Below are 15,000 nucleotides of genomic sequence, written 5' to 3'. Positions count from 1 at the left end.
ATGTTCTGGACCAGCAGCAGCCTCCACATAGCTACATTAACCCAGCACACACACACACACACACACACACACACGGTGTAACTCTGGAGCATGGCACTCACCCACTCTGAACCCACAGCTCCAGTGCGCACACACACACATACACACACACACACACACACACACACACACACACACACACACACACACATACACACACACACACTTTCCTCTGGGTGTGTGAGAGGAGGGAGAGAGAGGGCTTTGGGAGTGGGCTCAGTCAGCTAAGAGCTGTAGAGATGGGGATGGTCATGCCTCACAGGACAGCCACACACGTCTGATGACCTCATTCATGTGCAGAGGGGTGGGTGGGTGTGCACACTGAGGCTACGCTGCTCTGATCTCTGCTGCCACCTGCTGGGCATGTTCTGCTACAGCACTTCAGAGGACCTACTAAGGGCCGTCAGCTGCTATTCTGCTGTTTTTTTAACCATGTAGGTTTTTAAGTCATATTGTCTAACTGTATGATTGATAACTAACAAATATCACATTTAAAAAAAAAACTGTGGGAGTTAAAAGAAGGAGAGCTCATAAAAGACAGAGAGACTGTGAACAGACTAGAAAGAGATAGAGGTGCCAAAAAGAAAGTGATGAGTAAAATCGAGACAAAGTGAGGTCAGTCAGAGAAAGAGAGATAGAGAGATAGATAGAGAGAGAGAGAGAGAGAGAGAGAGAGAGAGAGATAGATAGATGGATAGATGGATACTTTATTAATCCCGAGGGAAATTTAGGAATAGAGAGATAGATAGATAGAACACAAAACAGCACACAAAAAGTGAGGGAATAAACTAGTCTAGATGATGACTAGTCTGATTCCTTTGCCAGATATGCTCCTCACTACATACAGTCCACTGGATTCAATCTGAGGGTGGGGTGACTGTGGTGTCACATCAGTTGGCAGTACACACACATGGGACAATAGCCAAGGCTCTACTTTCAAAATGTTTTATTGAAACAGTGAGATGACAGTAAATGTATACATCTTAGAATGGTACAGATCCATATCAAACAAGGAGGATCTGCCCACAGTAAATTAAAGTATTTCCCATCCAAAGAACCAAAGTATAAAACAGGCCATCTTGACAAACTGACAATGAAGTTATCCCATAAACATACACAAGTATATATATATCCCATAAACAAGTATTTCAATCCTGCAGCAAAACCACTGAAAATCAGCGGATCGTACACGTTTTGTACTGCACTGTCAGTAGTACTGTCAACTGTTTTTATTGCAATAAAAAAATATTCTAAATATCCTCACAATGCTTTGGACCAAACAGAAGGTGTTATCCTTCAACAGAAACAAGTTCATGTGTTGGGACCATACATCAAGAACAACAGCCAACATCCTGCATACTAAACCAGTTGTATTGTTTATATTAATGTTTGACAGTTGGAGATACAAGGTCGTACATTGACACTGTGTGTAGAGTGCATAAGCCTATGGCTAAATGTCATCATTATATTCCGTGTCCACAGTGAACAGTAAATCAATTCCTTGTTGTACACTCTCCCAACTATGCTCTATGTTTTGTGTTGAAGCACTTTAATAAATCTGACAGGGGCAGAACAGACTTTAAGACTTGTATCATCATTCACTCAGACCTTGTGTTTGGGATGATGCATTCAAGAAACAAATCCTGGCCAAGATTCCGCTAATGTAGAAATTCAATTATAGCCAGTGTGGCAGATTTCAAGCATTTTTTGGAAATGTGTCCTATTACAGAGATCAAGCAGGATTTGTTCCACTATAACATCCCAAATGCAGTTTGAAGACTGATGTTGGGTTCATGAATGACAGCGCATCACCAACCGAGCTTAAGGGGTCACAGTGGTCATGTATTGATCCTATTGGTGATTATTGGCCGGTCTCATAATCTATTACACATGACAGGATGTTTTTTGGATTGTACTGAATACTTGATTGCCAGTGCATCTGACCAGTTATTTGACATAGGCTAATTTTGTAACGCAACAGTTCCACTAAATGAGTTTTTACTAACTAAAGTAGGCTTGCATTCAGATGAGTCACTTGAAGAGCAGCACTCTGTAGTTGAATTATTACAATTATAAGAAAAAAAGATACAACAACATTTGTTTGATAAATTATTATAGTGGATTAAGTAGTGTGTTTTTTTCTCTAGAATTTGTGCCAATTCTGTTTTCTCTCTTCAGTGCAGTTCAAGAACTGGTCAGAAGGTGGCGCTAGGACTAGAAAAATTACTCTTTTACCATGAGAGCTTTTTTTCGAATCCCAGCCCAATTTCTCACCCTCCAAATCCTCAACACACCTGGAACTCAAACAAATCTGAATTTGTTTCAATTCCCTCGAGTTCAAACAGAGTGGACTCAAATTCTACTCAGTTCAGGGCTATACTAGCAATGGTCCCAAATTACACCTACAAACTGAAGCCATTAATGAACCAATACAAAAAAACAAAGTAGAAAAAACAGGTGACAAACTATATATATCAATAAAATGTTTTTGGTCTGGTGTAAAACAAATAAAATAAAATAAAATAAAATAAAATGTCCCGTCATGCAAGCTCCATCACCAGCCAATGCCACCATGTTTTGACAGCAAATAACTAGCAAATAACCAATACACCCCTTGTAACCTTAACAACAACAACAACAATCAACAACATTTGCGTGCTGAAATACACGATTGTACACAAACAAAAAAATAAAAACATAATTTACCATTACCAAAAAAACAGAAAATGGTGTCCGTTTCGTTCCTTATATAAATGGTCTCCTTTAAAAAATGCACATGTTAAAAGCATGCATCCCTTGTTTTTATACTTCCCATGTTTATTTCAAATTGCATTTATTTACATTCCTGTTAGTATTTTGATGCATAAGAATTTCTCTGAGGCTACCAGAGTTGTGGTGGAAACATTGAATAACAGAAAGGTCAAAAAGGTCCAACGACAGAACCTTGACAGCTCTGAAGTGGCCTGACCTGCAGTGCTTAACTCACTCATGTCTATCCCCCTACATCCCCACCCCTGGGTGTCCCAATAGCACGCTGCGCCCAAGCCTTAGTGCCTTTAGTGTTTGCCCTTACCACCACCACCCTGACTTAGCCCCGGAGAAAGCGAGACAAGAGCATGCGGTACGGGGGAAGGAGAGAGAGAGGGAGGGAGAGGGAGAGACAGAGAGAGACAGAGAGAGAGAGAGAGAGTCTCCAGGGTCTTCATGTCATTCATTCCTGTCAGAGAGAAGCAGTTTGGTTTTTGTTTTGTTCTTTAATGGGTGGTAAAGATTTCCTGTCCGGAGAAGCAGAACAGAAACACATGCATTTATCACTGAGCCAGAAAACACAACAGTGTTGCCCCTGCTGGCTAGCTGATAGGCACTTGACACTACAACACAGCACAGTGATAGAAGTTGAGACATGGGTTAAGAGTCTGACTGAGCTCACAAGTCCTTGAGATGTCTGAGAGGTCTCTAACGGACGGCTGCCTCAGAATCACAGGCCATTTCTGACTCCTTCTCTAGTCTTTCATTCATCACCATTTCATATCAACTACAAAAGTAGAGAGTTCATTGTACAGCAGGGTAGTTATACATGATTCATTATAACATTTAGTAAAACATAATGGTAGGCTGTTCTTGCTTGCTTCATCCCAAACTTAAAAGTAGCACCTGAGTTTGTATACATGCAAAATGGTTTTGGCAAAGTTCTCTACCAAAACAAACAAACAAACTTCTGTGTAGCACACTAACAGTAACTGCCTTAGCAACTCCCTTAGCAACCAAAAACAGCCTAAATGGGCATTTGAAGCATGGAATTTAGAACACTGGTGATCACATCCATTAACTGTGGATGGCACACACAGGTAGAATTTAGCATGTTGCTCCGACACCAGCAATCAGTCATAAAGCTGTCTCACCAGACACCTCCTACTGAAAATGATTCAGTGAGTAAAAGAAATGCAAGGCGTACTGTATGTATAGCTATACACAGGGGTTGGGGAGTAACTAGTTACATGTGACAGAATTACGGAATTAAATTAAATGTCATTTTAAGTGTTACAGTTACTGAACATTTTTTTCAAATGAAATGACAGTTACTAATCACCACTTTGATGGTAACAAGAGCTGTGGTGATGATGTCTGGTGAGAAGGAGAGAGAGCTGTGCTACCGCGAGTGCTGCTTCCGCTGACCTTCCCTTACCTGTTTGATCATTTCTCCGCTATTCTCGATCACAATGGTCTTGGTGTCCTTGACCGGGGACGTGGACTGGTAGTCATCGCTGAGCAGCCCCATCATGGGGTACTGGTTCCTGTACCTGTGAGACAGACGGAGCAGACGGAGCAGACGTGTCAGCCCCTACGGGACCCGCTGGCAGAGCACAGGGGACGTGACACAGGGGCTCACAGGACTTGCATTGGAAGACGATGCCAGTGATTTAGCAGGTTTGCTGATCAACTTCAGATCACAACACTCACTCCAAATGACTGAGACTTTACCAAATAGTGGAGCAGGGATTAGTTTGTGTTGTCATCTTTTTTTCCCCTCAAAGTTACAGATTTCTACCAATGACGTCCTTTAATTCAGGGACTCTCTTACTGTTGGTCACTCTTGAATGATTACAATCTTCTAGAGGTCAGGATGCTGACACTAAGAGGTCAAAGGTGAGTGAGTGAGTGAGTGAGGGGTGAAAGGTCACCTTTTAGTGATGACAGTCCTGGTGACATTTTGTGCGGCGCTGTTTTTCTCCTGCTGGAGTCTCAGGATGTCCTGCATGGTGAAGACAAAGACAAAGACAAAGACAAAGACAGGGCTGCTGTGAGGGTGCAGTCAGAGACGGAGATAAAATACCGCTAGAAAATGATCAGCATTTCAAAAAAAAATCGTCATTGATATTGTTACATAATCATAAGACTATTCTTTGATTATGCAACGATCCTAAAAGGGTGCTAAAATGTGAGTTTTCTTGTATTCTGCGATTAGGTTGGTTGTGTGAGAGTACAGATGAATGGATCCCCAGTATAACATTCAGAGTAAAAATGAACACTAACAGATACCACTGGTCCTTTTCTACAGGGTGATAAAGTTTCAAAGTGCTGTTCAAAATTCACACTAAAGTCGAACCGCTCCTTACACACTTGCTTAATTACACTCTTCAGTGTTATTCAATTGCTCCTTTAACGTACTGTGGAGTTGAATAAGTGTATCATTTCACACCCACTTTTAGTTCAGACACTGCAGCTCACTGGCTCTTTGTGATGGTAGAGTTACTGATACTGATACTGATAAATCAACACATGTCATCTTTGACTAAATAGTACACAAATAATAATCTTGTACAGAATTTGACAGGCCCTCAGTCATTGTGACAGGGTGACACGTGTCGTGTGTAGTTTGACCCCTGACCTCCGCCTGCCGTTTGATGAGAGTCTCGCGCAGCTCCAGGGTGGCCAGGAGCTCGGTGATGCGCAGCTGCAGGCTCCTGTCACTGGTGCGCTCGCTGGTGTGTTCAGTCTGGATCTTTATCACCTGGGTCTGCAACACACACACACACACACACATGTTCCTTCACACACACGCACATGTTCCTTCACACACACGCACACATAAACTCATACACACTCAACCAAGAAATGGATGATAAAAGAACATGCTCTCCGATCTCTCATGATCTCGCTCTCGCTCTCACATACACACACAAATAGCACACACACACACACACACACACATTTTTCTTTATACACGCTTAACAAACAAACACTTACGAGCACATTTACGCACCAAACTCACTGAGACCCAGACTCACCCGGAGGATCTGAAGCTCCTTGTCCTTCTCCTCGCGCAGGGAAGTGAGCATCTGGTTATACTGGCGAGACAGCTCTTCTGTCTTAACCTGCAGAGTGGTGCTACTGCTCTGGCCCGCCAGCTGGAGGAGCAGTGGAGAGGAGAGGAGAGGAGAGGAGAGGAGGGGGAGAGAGAGAGGAGGGGGAGAGCAGGAGAGATGTGGGAGAGGAGAGGAGAGGAGAGGAGAGGAGAGGAGGGGGAGAGCAGGAGAGGAGAGGAGAGAGAGAGGAGAGGAGAGGAGAGGAGAGGAGAGGAGAGGAGAGGAGGAGAGGGAGAGGAGGGGAGAGGAGAGGAGAGGAGAGGAGAGGGAGAGAGCAGGAGAGATGTGGGAGAGGGGGAACAGATAGGTGGAGAAAAGACGGGGAGACAAGATCAAACAGAAGAAGAAGAAGAGAAGAAGACAACGTGAAAAAAACGAGTTAAAAGAGAGATCGGGGGGAACACAGAGAACAAGAATGAAAAAGTGAGATTCCTGGAGGGCCGGCAGCAGGGCTGTTAAATCCTCCAGATCCAACCAGCCATGAGGCCTCTCCTGAGTGCTTCTGTACCACAGCGTCTTAGTCCTCCTACTCCAGCGCCTTCCTGCAGTCCTCCAGCTCCTATCCAAAGCTGACTGTGAGGATCCTACCCTTACTGGGGGTAGCAGTAATCTCAGTACTGCCCGTGGTCCCCACTAACCCCAGGCCTTTTGTGCATACCACTGATCTAAGGCCTGCTGTGTCTTCCTCTGATCCTGATCCTGCTACTGCTGTGTCTTCCTCTGATCCTGCTACTGCTGTGGTTCCCTCTGATCCTGCTACTGCTGTGGTTCCCTCTGATCCTGCTACTGCTGTGTCTTCCTCTGATCCTGCTACTGCTGTGGTTCCCTCTGATCCTGCTACTGCTGTGTGTCCTGCCTAGATAATCCCTGCTCCCAAGAGTGTACATGATCTGTGCCCATGTAACTGCTGCATGCATGATCCTGAGTACTGATCCTAGACCTGCTCTGAGCATCTCCTGACTACTGATCCTAGACCTGCTCTGAGCATCTCCTGAGTACTGATCCTAGACCTGCTCTGAGCATCTCCTGAGTACTGCTGTACCTTACCTTCTGTCTGAGCATCTCGTTCTCCTGCTCCAGGGCCCTCCTGCTGCCCTCCAGCTCCTTGATGCGGAACTCGTGGCTGGAGTCGCTGCTGCGGGTGCTGAGGAGCTGCATCTCCAGGCTGCGCTGGGAGCTGGTGGTCTCCTTCAGGGTCACCTGCACGGAAGAACACGGAACACGGAACGAAGAGTAAGGGATCAGACAGGCAGAACAGAACCCAGAAAGAAAGAGAGAGAGAGAGAGAGAGAGAGAGGGAGAGAGAGAGAGAGATCCAGAACACAGGGTGAACAAGAAGCAGAATGTCAGATGAACCCTTTAGTAATCAGAAGGTTGCTAGTTCGATTCCCTGTCGAAGTGTCCTTGAGCAAGGCACTGAACCCCTAATTGCTCCTGATGTGCAGTGTGCTATCAGTGTAAAAGTAAAATGTGTATACATTGTAAGTCGCTTTGAATAAAAGCGTCTGCTAAATGACTAAATGTAAAATGTAATGTAATGGATCTCAGGCGGAACAGAACCCAGAAAGAGAGAGAGAGAGAGAGAGAGAGATCCAGAACACAGGGTGAACAAGAAGCAGAATGAAGTCAGATGAACAGAATGTGACGTGAAACCCTGACTGTATCTAGAGGCATTAGAGACTAGAGGCCACTTCTACCATGTGCTGTACCTGGATCTAGAGGCATTAGAGACTAGAGGCCACTTCTACCATGTGCTGTACCTGGATCTAGAGGCATTAGAGACTAGAGGCCACTTCTACCATGTGCTGTACCTGGATCTAGAGGCATTCGAGACTAGAGGCCACTTCTACCATGTGCTGTATCTGTATATCAGAGGCACTAGAGGCCACTTCTACCATGTGTTGTACCTCTATATCAGAGGCATTAGAGACTAGAGGCCACTTCTACCATGTGCTGTACCTGGATCTAGAGGCATTCGAGACTAGAGGCCACTTCTACCATGTGCTGTACCTGGATCTAGAGGCATTAGAGACTAGAGGCCACTTCTACCATGTGCTGTATCTGTATCTAGAGGCATTAGAGACTAGAGGCCACTTCTACCATGTGCTGTACCTGGATCTAGAGGCATTAGAGACTAGAGGCCACTTCTACCATGTGCTGTACCTGTATATCAGAGGCATTAGAGACTAGAGGCCACTTCTACCATGTGCTGTACCTGTATATCAGAGGCATTAGAGACTAGAGGCCACTTCTACCATGTGCTGTACCTGTATCTAGAGGCATTAGAGACTAGAGGCCACTTCTACCATGTGCTGTATCTGTATCTAGAGGCATTAGAGACTAGAGGCCACTTCTACCATGTGCTGTATCTGTATCTAGAGGCATTCGAGACTAGAGGCCACTTCTACCATGTGCTGTGCCTGGATCTAGAGGCACTAGAGGCCACTTCTACCATGTGTTGTACCTGTATATCAGAGGCATTCAAGACTAGAGGCCACTTCTACCATGTGCTGTACCTGGATCTAGAGGCATTCGAGACTAGAGGCCACTTCTACCATGTGCTGTACCTGTATCAGCCGGTTGCTTTCTCTCAGACTCTCCACAAGGCGGTCGTACTGCACGGCCTGGTCAGACTTGAAGCTCAAATCCCTCTCCAGCTCCTCTTTCTCACTCTCTATGCGCTGCACAAACAAACAGACACACGCACACACACACACACAGACACAGACACACACAAAGTTGTAATAAACACTTGGGGCTCAAATTTCATTGACGAGCAATGTCCATCTCACATGAAGTAAAGCTATCATGTGACTGACCCACCCATGTTTGCTCTCGGGATGTTGCTCATGGTTCTTGAACTAGCTTTAGTTCATCATGACCGGTGGCCTTTGCTCGTTGCCAGTTGCCCATCTATGAAATGAGGGCCCACATTGACACTCTACTGTTCATTCTGGCAAGAACATCCAGAAGCTGCAATACATCCAAAACAGCGCTGCCAGGATCCTGATGAGGGTCCGGAAATATGAGCACATAACACCGATATTACACTCACTACACTGGCTCCCTGTCTCTTTCCGGATTGACTACAAAGTTCTTATACTCACCCATACATGCATAAATGGGCATGCACCTCCCTACCTGCAAGAATTAATTACTCCCCAAACCTCCACCTGCACCCATTAGGTCTTCAAACAGCTCGCTCCTCCGCGTCCCCAAAACAAAGCTCCGCACCATGGGCGACCGGGCCTTTTGCTCGGCAGCGCCACGCTTATGGAACAGCCTCCCTGACCACCTAAGGGCAACGCAGACGCTGGACTCCTTTAAAGCTGGACTAAAAACATTTTTATTCAGGAAGGCATTTCTGGCCTTGTGTTAAATCGTTTGTTAAAATGTTAAAAAGTTTTCTATTATGCTTATGTTAATTCATTTTTATTTTATTGTATTATTATAGTTAGTTTTTAATATGTTGGCACTCTGAGATTCTTTTGAATGAAGAGTGCATTACAAATAAAATACATTATTATTATTATTATTATTATTATTATTATTCTACAGGTTCATTCTGCAGTTTATTCTGCTGTTCTACAGGTTCACACACCTGCCCACTCTAGAAGGAAGACAATTCTCACGCATGAATGAACACACTCTATCTTCCCCTTACTCTTCCCCACACATCCACATCCACATCCTCATCCTCTCTCTCTCTCTCTCTCTCTCTCTCTCTCTCTCTCTCTCTCTCTCTCTCTCTCTCTCTCTCTCTCTCTCTCTCTCTCTCTCTCTCTCTCTCTCTCTCTCTCTCTCTCCTTTCCAGGTTCTTCATTTGTAACCTGTATTACAATGCTGATATAAACTGTCAAAAACTCAACTGTTCTCCCTAATAGGTAACAGGTTTTTCTAAGTGAGTGTTCCAACACTTGAGATTGCTCACACAGTTCTACTTGGAAGTGCTGGTTGGCACCACATCATGACACTGGTTGAGAATGCAAGAATTACATATGCCAACTCATGCAGCAATAAATGAAGATCCGATCAATCTAACGTCACGCTCACAGAACACAAGAGGCTTAAGATCCGATCAATCTAACGTCACTCTCACAGAACGAAAGAGGCTTCAAACTCTCACCTGTAAAGATGCTGGTCTAGATTGTTTCATTATTCATGACCTAAATGTCAAACTGCATGTCAGTTTCGACCTCACAAACTTCTGAGGGTTTGCTCCAGACTGACAACAGTGCAATGGGAGACACGGACGGTGATGAGTGACATTCAGTTGCTTTGAAGAACTTTAAGGTGAAATGAAAGCTTCACATTCCCAGACATAGTTGAGATGATTGGGCATTGTTGAGGCCTTTTGGTTGGACAGTGGCACTCTATCTAACCAAACCTGGCAAACCAAACCAATCAATGTTATTGAGATTCAACCTATCAAGCATCATGAAACACGCATTCATGGAATATTGAACCCTCTTCCTCCTTCTCAGAGCAAACACGCCAAGAACACATCCAAGTCCCAAGTTTCCCTTTCTCTTTCTCCGAACTTTACCTTTCGAATACCCCACAACAACCTGTTATTATACTAGCCTGGGGCATGGCTAGGCTATCAGTTTTCACTGGGTTTTGCGAGAGCTGAACTATGAATGGTTTTAATCACTTTTAACACCACTTTCAAGTTCAACATAATTTGGATCAATGGAATGCTTCCAGACCACTAGGAATGCAGTGAATGTGGGCGGGCTGCTAATCCTGCTTCTGCTCTGCCTTTTGAGCGGTGAAAAAAAAAAAACATGTGATCCTCTCTATCGCTCCCCCCTGGTGGCCATTAGTGGTGGAGCACTCACATGGAGGTTGTCCCGCATGTGCAGCAGCTCCTCTCTCAGGCTGCTGAAGGTGGTCAGGAGCAGGCGCATGGTCTTATCAGCCGTCAGCCGGGTCTAGGGAGGGAGAGAGAGAGGGAGGGAGAGAGAGAGGGAGGGAGAGAGAGAGGGAGAGAGGGAGGGAGAGAGAGAGGGAGGGAGAGAGGGAGAGAGGGAGGGAGGGAGGGAGAGAGAGAGAGAGAGAGAGAGAGGGAGGGAGGGAGGGAGAGAGGGAGGGAGAGAGAGAGATACAGAGAGAGAGAGAGAGAGGAAGAGAGAGAGAAAGGGAGAGAGAGAGGGAGGGAGGGAGGGAGGGAGAGAGGGAGGGAGGGAGGGAGGAAGCAAAGAGTGATGAGCTTTATGGGGAGGACTGCCAAGGACAAAGGGGGAATGGTTATGGCTGGAGGGTGTTGTTTGAAATGTTTGTGCTTCATATATGTGATTTCATATTTGCAATTACTAATCAGTAATCAGCTCCTGTTTAGTGGAGCTTTGTTGAGGTGTACAGTCTACTACCCTTACAAGTATAGTTTGTTTTTTGCAGGAGATACTGTGTGCGTCTTCAGAATGGCAATGATGCATACTATAATGACATTTGGTGCGACGGGAAACACCATTTTGAAACCAATGGGTAGATCTAAGATTCAAAGTCAATTTTGACAAGGAAAGACAACTAAGAGCACCCACCTGCAGCAGGTAGCGGATCTGCTGTTTGGTCAGCTCCGACAGGCCTTTGGGGATTAAGGCCTCCACCTCCAGCCTCTCAACCTGTCGGCGCGGCGGGAGAGAGAACACACTCACCACGTCAGACAGCGCCCAGCAAGAGCCAGCCTGCCCACTCTACACACCTCCTCAGGGATCCCACAGAATCACAATCACTGAGAGTGAGTCTCATTATACACCACCCGCCACCCTCATCACCTCCTCACGCCCACATGAGAGTCTCATTACACATCAAATAAGACAGAAAATAAGACTAATACAATCGAGGAGAAACTGGCCCGGCCTGGTGTCAGCCACACCCTTACCTTGTAGTCAATGGTGGGATCCAGGAGATGTTTCCTGTGAGAACATGCCAGAACAGAGTTAGTGTCAGAGGAGGAGTGGTTACACAGAATAAGTGTTGCTTATCTTTGCCAGTAAATCACAATCATAATACGGGCCTTACAGCAGACCAGCGACCCGCTCTGAGTTGGGGCTTAAACTAGGGCTGAACGATTAATTGCATTTGCGATTTAATTGCGATATGATAGAACGCGATTTTCTAACCGCAACGTTCACGATTAAAAAACGTGGTCTTAAAAAAATAAATAAAAATTTAAATAATATTTTTTTTTTTAAGATGGTAAATTTTGCACACAGTGTTTAAAAAGTGCATGCCTAGTGTTTATACTTAAAATTACTTTTTTTGTATTACTTAAATGCACAGTGGCCACCGATTTGTTTTTCTTGTTTCTGTAATGAGCAGTTAAATAAAAATGTAAAATGTGGGAAAGAATATTTTACACTAAATGTATCTAATATTGTGTTGGTCATATTTAAATCATTCATTACGTTTTGTTGGGAAAAAAAGAGGATAAAAAAAAATCGCATATTAAATCGCAATCGCAATATTTTGGTAAAAAAAATCGCAATTAGATTATTTTCCCAAATCGTTCAGCCCTAGCTTAAACGCTTGCTGCTCTAGCCTCTCTGGTTTCCCTCTGTTTGCCCAGTGATTCACAGCTCCAGATCAATATCCAGGACAGGTCTGGGGTTGGGGAAACGGGTTCGGGAAGGTTCTCGCTTTGCTTGGCTTGGGATTTTTTTTTCCAGTTTGATTTTCACAGCTTTCATTAAAGGTTCAGTCTACAATTCTAATCCAACTGTACCTTTGAACAACAGTGGGGAAAGAATTTTAAACAACTAGAGGTAACGACCTTTCGAATTCTACTACTACTGCTTGGTGATGTTTTTCTCAAGCCTAGTCCATCATTATCACCAAATTTTCCAAAATGGAGAAGAGGAAACCAAACTAATTCCCCCCTTAGTTTCTATACTAACTTCCCAGCCTTCTCTGCTTTTTTAGTTTGTATACTAACTTCCCAGCCTTCTCTGCTTTTTTAGTTTGTATACTAACTTCCCAGCCTTCTCTGCCTTTTTTTCGTTTCTATACTAACTTCACAGCCTTCTCTGCCGTGTTTTGTGGGGACCTAATTTAGCATAACGTTAGCAGGTCCTAAGTCAGTCTCAGGGGGGGGGGGTTAAGACGGGCCGCCCACCGTCCGCGGATCTTGGCCACATGCTCCGAGATGCAGGAGTGGATGTCACAGTTCTTGCGGTAGACCTCCGCCAACAGCTCTCCGAAGTAGCGCGTGTCCAGCTTGGGCGCCGGCTCGGGCTCGGGCAGCTCGGCCCTCACCTCCACCCTGGAGAACTTCTGCACCACCGACTCCACCACCGACTCCTCCACCACGCTCTCCTCCTGAACGCTGACACTGCTGGTGTTCACCACCTCAACCTGTGGAGAGGAGGAGGAGGAGGAGGAGGAGGAGGAGGTAGAGAGAGGAGAGGAATGGGGAACACAAGATGGGAGGGTAAACCATAGAAAAGAGGGCAGAAGGACAGAGAAAGAAAGAGAGTGAGCTTGCTCTGAAGGGCTCATGTCAGAGTTATTGGACAAACTGCTTCCTGTTAGAGAGAGACAGAGACAGAGATGAGGTGTGTGAAAGAACCACAGTTAAGTGATTTCGAATGTGAACGAAGAACATCTTCATACACATTTTATCAGTTATCGCAGAGTCATTTGTGTGTGTTCCAAACCACAATAAAACGGTTTCATTGCCACAGGGTTGAACAGGCATTGAACAGAAACTCCCTATGGATATTTATTCAATTAGCTTAACTGCAAATCTTACATCACATTCCTTCTCAAATTCCTTCTCAGACTAACATGTTGTACATCTTGTACATGGCAGACTATCTGCAGATATGACCACTGGAAGCTTTACATTTACATTTAGTCATTTAGTCATTTAGCAGACGCTTTTGTCCAAAGCGACGTAAAAGGGAGAGAATAGTCAAGCTACGAGCAATAGACCCTGGTGTAACAATAAATACGACTTTACATAAGACATACAGTACCAGTCAAAAGTTTGGACACACCTTCTCATTTTTTGAGAAGTTTTTTCTCTACTTTTATTATTTTCTACATGGTAGATAACACTTTATTTGTTTAGTAAATCATTCCATATGTGTTCTTTTGTAGTTTAAATTTCTTCAGTATTAATCTACAATTTAGAAAATAATAAAAGTAAAGAAAACACTTCTCAAAAAAATGTAAGGTGTGTCCAAACTTTTGACTGGTACTGTATAACAAAATGAAATAAAAAAGAAAAAGAAGTGCAGAAATGTAACTGCTGTAATTGCAAGTTACGCACTAGTCAAAGTGAGGAGGCTCAGCAGAGGATGGAATGAAACGGATTGATCCCATGGAAGACTGTTTAAATAAGCAGCTGAGTACTTTTCTCAGTTGTCACGTTTAAAACTCAACAAACAGCAAGTCTGTAAAACCATCTGCATTGTCTAGACCACAGAAGTGTTATGTTTCTACCGTTGAATTCCTACACACACACACACACACACACACACACACACACACACACACACACACACACACACACACACACACACACACACACACAGAAGCAAAACAGACTGCGTGGGATGCCCCATTGTGACAGACAGCACTGATAACACACAGTCAGTTCCATGTGTGTCTTATGTAATGGGCCTGTCACTTTCACACAATGCATGGAAACCAAGAATGCCCTCACTTTCAGCAGCAGGCCCCTCCCTGTCTAACCCACAGTGTTCAAACAGCGACCTGCTCACTTATCTACCCGTCGACTGAGGCCTGCTTCCCTGCTGATGGATGGAAGCACTGTAGTGAGAGTGAGAGTGAGAGTGAGAGTGAGAGTGAGAGTGAGAGTTTCTCATTCAATTCAATTCAATTCAATTCAATTCAATTTTATTTATATAGCGCCATAACAATACAATTGTCTCTAGGCGCTTTACAGAGCCCAGAGCCTGAACCCCCTTAGTGCAAGCACATTGGCAACACGGGCAAGAAAAAAACTCCCTGTTAGTCAGGAAGGAACCTTAAGCAGAACCACGGCACATAAGGGGGGGACCCATCTGCTTGAGGTCGGCCGGGTGGATTCATTCAATCCCAACCTTTAATCCCATTTGTTCCCATC

General features: G+C 44.5%; 1 protein-coding gene across 1 annotated transcript; it reads right to left on the bottom strand.

Annotated features, from left to right (window-relative positions):
* Positions 1-968: 968 nt before the first annotated feature.
* LOC105901498 (POF1B actin binding protein) lies at positions 969-13,286 on the bottom strand (the record flags this gene model as incomplete). The annotated part of the gene is made up of 11 exons (XM_031572764.2): positions 969-3,314; positions 4,226-4,340; positions 4,722-4,792; positions 5,429-5,557; positions 5,829-5,948; positions 6,954-7,106; positions 8,474-8,587; positions 10,748-10,840; positions 11,450-11,530; positions 11,791-11,824; positions 13,024-13,286. Coding segments are annotated over 11 exons (1,194 nt in total), but the record flags the coding sequence as incomplete, so codon positions are not given.
* Between the last annotated feature and the right edge of the window lie 1,714 nt (positions 13,287-15,000).

Source organism: Clupea harengus, chromosome 8, assembly GCF_900700415.2.
Source record: "Clupea harengus chromosome 8, Ch_v2.0.2, whole genome shotgun sequence".
Lineage (NCBI taxonomy): Eukaryota > Metazoa > Chordata > Actinopteri > Clupeiformes > Clupeidae > Clupea > Clupea harengus.
The sequence above is the reverse complement of the archived record's forward strand: the minus strand, read 5'-3'. Positions and strand labels throughout refer to the sequence as shown.